The sequence below is a fragment of the Hyperolius riggenbachi genome, chromosome 11, assembly GCF_040937935.1.
Source record: "Hyperolius riggenbachi isolate aHypRig1 chromosome 11, aHypRig1.pri, whole genome shotgun sequence".
In the NCBI taxonomy this organism is placed as follows: Eukaryota; Metazoa; Chordata; class Amphibia; order Anura; family Hyperoliidae; genus Hyperolius; species Hyperolius riggenbachi.
The window spans coordinates 63,228,659-63,235,638 of NC_090656.1; the positions used below are offsets into that span (position 1 = coordinate 63,228,659).

General features: G+C 42.2%; 1 protein-coding gene across 2 annotated transcripts in view; it reads right to left on the reverse strand.

Annotated features, from left to right (window-relative positions):
• Positions 1 to 1,014, reverse strand: part of LOC137538776 (hepatocyte nuclear factor 4-beta-like) — a 74,409-nt gene extending 73,395 nt beyond the window's left edge. For both annotated transcript variants that reach the window (XM_068261090.1, XM_068261089.1), the window contains exon 1: positions 717 to 1,014. In XM_068261090.1, coding sequence (XP_068117191.1) covers positions 717 to 831 — 115 coding nt within the window. In that variant the 5' untranslated portion in view covers positions 832 to 1,014. The remainder of the gene's footprint in view (positions 1 to 716) is intronic.
• Between the last annotated feature and the right edge of the window lie 5,966 nt (positions 1,015 to 6,980).

Genomic DNA, 6,980 nt, shown 5'->3' on the forward strand with positions numbered 1-6,980 from the left:
AGGAGAGAATTTGAGGTGGTAAAATGGACTGAGTGGTTTAAATCCAGAAGCAGAATAAAGAACGGCTCCAGAGGAGGGTACAAAACAGGATCTGTTGTGGAAATACGGGGGCACGAGGATCTAAGTACAGAAAAAGGAGATGCTTGAAGGAAAGAACAAGAGTAAAGCAGCCCATACACTCAGCCGATTTTCTGGCCGACCGATCGATCCCGATCGATCGATCGATTGCAAATCGGTTGGCCAATCGACCGATCGATGGCCGATTTCGAACTTGCAGGGTGGAAAATTTAGGTCGATCTGAAGAGATTGCTTATCAGTTTGCATTGGCCTTAATGGAAATCTGATGGCAAAAAAAATGCCATCAGATCGAATTTCAATAGATTTCAAACTGAAATCTGTTGGAATTCTATCCTGGTAAAAAATGTTCTAAAAACGCATCAGATAGATCATCAGATGCATTTCTTATCTATCTGCTGCCAATCTGACGAGTGTATGGGCACCTTAAGACTTAGGTCCAGCAGAGGAATAGATTAAAGGAGAGGGACATTTTGGGAAAGGCTTGTGTCTTTAAAGACACAAAATTCTACTCCTGCCAGAGACCTGTCAGAAGGACCACAAATGACCAGTTTTTAAGCTATTTACCAGCTGCTTAATCCTCACAGGAACTCCGGTTACATCGAGGAAAAGTGGAAACAAAAACTGGAGATGAAGCTTACCTGTGTTAGAAGGTAGCACTCGAATACTGTCAAATTCCAGCATTGTGTAACTGGCGTCCAGGGTTTCGGTGTAGTCTGGCAGTTCCATGTCCATGATGGCCTCACAAAGCTTCATAATTAACTATCAGCAACACCAGGTCAAGCCAAAACAGGCCGCCTGCCAATCACCAGGCCGCGGGTGCCCCCGTCAGCGCGGGGAGCGAGAGTCCTCTGCCTGTTCCAGGAATCAGCGAGCTGGGGACCTGATGAAACTCCTGAGTCGGAGAGAGTGTCTCTCACACTGTCACAGAGCAGTCACCTGCAATAAACGCCTCTCATAATATAGTTATATGATATAGATAAGGCCCTTCGCTAAACCAATCCGGATTCCATCCTCACCCCAAGCTCAGGCCTTGTGTAAACACCATTAAAAACAATCACTATTGCGCTACAAGCCTCCTGGCTCAGATTTCACAAGACAATTATTTACTAAATACACGCTATATGTTACATGCTGGAATGATTGCACCATGGGATGGCTCGGGGCCTCTGACAGGTTCTGCCAAATTTACTCATTTCAGCTTATTTTTTTATAACAAGTGTTTGGCAAAACGCTTAAAGGACAGGTCTGGGGTAAAAAAACTCCCCAAGATATACTTACCTGGGGCTTCCTCCAACCCCAGGCAGCCTATCTGTCCCTCGACGCATCCCCGCCTCCAGACGGTTTCCCCAGTTCCTCTCCATCACAGATGTCGACCTCCTTAGGTCTGTATCTCCTGCGACTGAGCAAATGCACGGCTGCGCCGCTCGCAATCATGCTCACGTAGCCTGGGGCGTCATGAGCAGGCGCAGAAGTACTCCAGCCGGGCAGCCTTGCACGGCCTTGTGCAGGTGCAGAAGACATCTACAACGGAGGGGACCCCGGTACACCGGCTGGGAGCAGAGAAGCAGCAAGGGGTAGATAGGCTGCCAGGGACTGGAGGAAGCCCCAGGTAAGTAGTTTTTTTTTTACCTCGGATGTGTCCTTTAAAACCCAACGTCCCCAAAAAATGTCTGTTGTAGTTCAGGATAGTGCGATGAGGAGCTGGAACTCCTTTTGCATTTTATGTTACTGTCGGGTATCCTGTTGCATTTTATGTTAGGCCTGGAGCCCACTAGTGATCGCTCTTGCGCCTGCAATCGCCCATGTGCTATGTAAAACTTTTCCTAGTGCATTTTCTATGGCGGTTAGAAGCCTTGTACAATCTACTGCTTGTGATTGTACAGCGCTTCCGATTAACGCACAAATTGGTTTAAAGAGGTGCCCTGTTGTGTGATAAAAGCGTTTAAAAAACAGTTTAAAATCAATAAAGAAATGAGGTAGCTTACCTCAATGACGAAAATTCTTTATGGTACAAAAGATTTTATTAGTGATAGCACAGGCAACGCATTTTGCGGGTCTGAGCCCGCTTCCTCAGGCCAATAACAGTGCCTACATTTACAGAAAAAAAGGGGGGAAACCTCAAAACATTGATACCTTCATGTCATATACTGTACATACAAATATAATAGAACCATATAACCATTGTTAGAGCATAGTTAAATCAATTGCGGATCTGTTATCAATTTCATGCGTTGGTTCCTGTTGGTCGTGGTCGCTATTTTTGGTGGATTATAAATAGTAGTATATTTTAGTATTAGTTATATGTATTTAAATTAAATGTGGAGAGTATCTTTTAATCTTCGGGTTAACGGCTTTTTATTATTATTTTGTGTTAAATAAAGTTTTACGCTCCTGCCGGGTCTCCTTATGTCAGTTTCCACCAGCTTCCGATGCTTAGTCCAAATATAACCTGCTGTGCTAGGGGGTGGGGCTAAGCACCAGAAATGTACCTCAGGAGACACGGAAGGTACTTTATTTAGCACACAAAGTTACCCACAAAAGTCACCACAAAATCGTTTTTTGAAAAGATATCTTTTGCATTGGAGGGCAATGCAATTCAGTTCCTGTAAGCAAGAGCTCTCGCTTACAGGAACTGAAGGGATGACATGCAACTTAGAAAAATCATGGCTTTTCAGAGAAGCCGTCGGTTTTTCATACGGAGACATAGATCAATGAATGGGAACTGTGTTCCCATTCATTGATCTCTGGGACAGCGGAAGGCGGCGGGAGCACGCGCAGGGCCAGCGGCAGTTAGTGTAGCCTATCTAGACTAATATATCCGTCCAGATAGGCTGAAGTGGTTAAGTATGAACTGAAAAGAAGTTAAATTTACACAGTTCATAAAAGGAATAACAAGGTGAGAGGAATCAGAATCAGAATCAGATTTATTTCGCTAAGTGTGACAGATGCCGCACTCAGAATTATTTTTAGTACACATTGGCATTGGACATAGCACATTACATGAAATAAGAAACAGACATAAAGCAAAAAGTAAAAAACACAGACAGTATAGAAACAAGCGTTCCGATGTAGGGGTCTATATATCATTTGGCAGTAGTGCGAGGTGACCGTGACGCTATGCTTCGAGGACATTCTGAGTGGGGATGCTCTAGAATGTCCTCGGAGCATAGCGTCACGGTCACCTCGCATAAATCTGATTCTGATTCCTCTCACCTTGTTTTTCCTTTTATGAACTGTGTAAATGTAACTTCTTTTCATGTGGAGACTGCCATATTTCTTTCCATTTAAACAATGCACAGTTGCCTGGCTGTCCTGCTGTTCCTCTGCTTCCAATACTTCTAGATAGAGATAATTAATTTTAAAAATGCAAAAAGGAAAAATGTTTTTAAGCTCAGGAAAAAAAATGCTTTAAAAAACATTTTCCCTTTGCATTTTCAAAAGTGATTATCTCAAAAAGTACAAGGTCTTTTTGAAAAATTCTGTGGTGAAGCTGCCGAGCGCATGGAGCTCACTAGGGGCCGGATGCACAGTGGCGTAGCAATAGGGGGAGCAGAGGTTGTGACCGCACTGGGGGCACTCCATCTTTCATCCATCTTACTACTTTTTCATTGGTTCCAAGCTGGTAATGATCACCTCTCAATGTCCACTGCATAGTGGTAAGCTTAACAAACTGTTTCCTTACTCTAAGTTCACCTCTCTGTCACTGCAGCTGTCTTTGGTAGCTTTAGGTGCTCCAGTCCAATAGAGTGCTTGGGGCACCATGTAAAACTTGCATTGGGACCCCAAGCTCCTTAGCTACGCCACTGCTGATGCACTACATTGTGGTAAAGCTGGCATGCGCAGGGAGTGCACAGCAATTTTAACGTTACTAATGCCGTGGGGAAGCATCGCATGTGAACACCTAAGTGCCGTAGGTAGCGTGCATGTTGCCATGGTAACAAGAGATGCAATGCACGGTACCATAGAAACATGTCCTTCCAATGATATTTAGCCTAGGCTGATTAGCTATGTCGAATCCCCCCCCCCCCCCCCCCATTCCCCTGCCCAGAGCATTCCAGGAGACTAGGTATATTTTGTATTGGTTTTGGAACTCTCAGTAAACAAACATTCTGCTGAGCTACACCTGTCAAGACTAAAGATGTCGCCATCTTTAGAATGTAAAGATTTTACAATGGGCAAACACCGACTAAATAATTTATATATGAATATTTAAAAAAAAAGGCAATTTTGTGAATCTTATTATTTTCACTACAGATTCTCATTAATAATATACAGTCCATCAAACAGTTTAGGAATCTTTAACCACTTAAGCCTATCTGGACGAATATGTTCATCCATATAGGCTGTGCCGCTGTTAGTGTGCGGTACGTGCTCCCGAACGCGCTCCTGCCGCTAGCCCCCCAATCAATGAATGGGACTATACTTCCCATTCATCGATCCCTGTCGCACGCAGAAAAAGCGACGATCTCTTATCGGAGACCGCAATATTTCTGCAAAAAAAGAGTTCCCTGTCCTCTTTCTACTGCCTGGAAGCGTGATCGTACGCTTTCAGGACTTTTTTGACTGTGGCCATCTTGTGGCCAAATAGTAAACTACACCAACATGTATTTTTTAATAAATAAATACATTCTATGACATTTAAAAATTAGCTGTTTACTTCCCACACCAAAAATTACCTAAATAAATTTTTTAATTAAAAAAAAAATTACAATAAAAAAAAACAACAACAACCTAAATAGTTACCTAAGGGTCTGAACTTTTTAAATATGCATGTCAAGAGAGTATGTTAATATCATTTTTTTTAATTATAGGCTTGTAAATGGTGATGCACGCAAATTGAAAACGTGCACCTTTATTTCCAAATAAAATATCGGCGCCATAAATTGAGATAGGGACATAATTGAAACGGTGTAATAACGTGGACAAATAAAATACATGGGTTTTAATTACGGTAGCGTGTATTAATGTAAAACTATAATGGCCAAAAACTGAGAAATAATGAATTTTTTCCATTTCTTTCTTAATCCTCCTGTTAAAATGGATTTAGAATAAAATAATTCTTAGCAAAATGTACCCTCCAATGAAAGCCTAAATGGTGGCGGAAAAAACAGGATATAGATCATTTTATTGTGATAAGTAGTGATAAAGTTATTGGCGAATGAATGGGAGGTGAAAGTTGCTCAGATGCAAAAAAAATGAACAAACCTGTGGGCTATGGCCTAAACATCATCTGATTTTTTTTTTGTTTCAATAAGTTTTTATTGAGCATAAAAGTAAACAAACAGACATTTCAAAAGGTTTCACAAGCTCAAAAAGTAGATGAAGAAAACCCAGTTAAATAATAAAACAAAATGTATCATATTTGATCATTTGTTTATTGATAACCTAGGCCAGTGTGAGACAATAGTAAGAAAACAATTAGGATTAGCACTTAAAGCGGAATATAACCCTGCATTTCAACTTTGCTCTAAAACATTATTTACAGCATATTATATGCAAAAAGCATTTTTTTTTACTAGACCAGCATTGGAAGGGTTAAACACAGAGGTTTCAAATTCCGTGGAGAGATATGCAGAAGTTCAGATTGTTACATTCTATTTAGTTAGATGTATCTATTGATAAATGTTACACACTCTTTGGCTGTCCTCCAAGCAGGGGCGTATCTGGGTAATATAGCGCCTATGGCAAACAATGAAATTGCGCCCCCCTCCTCGGTCAGAGCCCCCTTCCCCTCTAAAAACAGCATAATTTCTTGCGTACATGTGTTATGGTTGCTTGTGTGTTTTGGCTTAGGATATTACTGAGGTTTCTTTTATGGAAATAGCTCTTCCTATTCCCTCTCTGTCCTCTGTTCTAACACTAAGCAAAGTGAACCCTACATGCATAAGTTAAGTAGCCATGTTCCCCAGATAACAGCATTAATCTGATCTGAGGTCTGAATGACAGGGGAGCCATGGAGGCGGGCAGGCCAGTGAAGCACAGGGTCAGGCATGGCGCCCATGGTGCAGTGGCGCCCGTGGCACAAGCCATGCCTGCACCCCTCTAGATACGCCTCTGCCTCCAAGCTCCTTCTCAGTCAGAGAGAGTGAGTCACATTCAACACTTAGATACATTTATGTAAACAAAATGTATCTATGTCAGCTTCGGATGCGTCTGCAGAAATCTCCAGGAACTTTAAAGCTCTGTGTAACCCTTCCAATGCTGGTCTAGTAAAAAAAAATGCTGGTTGCATATAATATACTGTAATTAATGTTTTAGAGCAAAGTTGAAATGCAGGGTTATATTCCGCTTTAATTTGAAGGTTAAATCAGAGTTTGGTGTTTTCAATCAATAAGGATGATAATGTATTTATCATGGCTCGAAAAAAAGGGAAGTGTCTAGGGACTTCATAAGGAGGGTTGATGATGATCATTAAAGGGTTCCTGAAGTGAAAAAAAGAATACTTCGCTCAGTAGTGGGAAGCTCTGGATAGTCCAGAGACATCCCCCACAGGGCCGGTTCTCTCATAAAGCAAGGTGAAACATTTGCATCAGGTGCAGAGATTACAGGGACAGTTTGTTTTATGTTTACACTAACAGAATGCAGTCAGAGCAGGAGGAGAAGCGAGAGGAGAGCGAACGAGGTGAAGAGGTCGTCATTGGGGAAAAACAGCTTGTTAAGCTGTGTGAGTTAGCAGGGGGAAACAGGAGAGCGTTTCATTTGACTTGCACAGCAGAAGAGAGGAGGTGGCACTGCTGTCCTGACTGAGAAGGAATGGAGTGGCTGAGGATGAACAGTTTGTTTGTCACAGACAGGGTCGGACTGGGCCACAGTAGTACAGTTTTTTTTTCCCTCGGTGGGTACCCCCCCCTCCTTGTCTGACAGAGCTCCAATTGCTGCCTGCAGCACAAAAATTCTCTTCT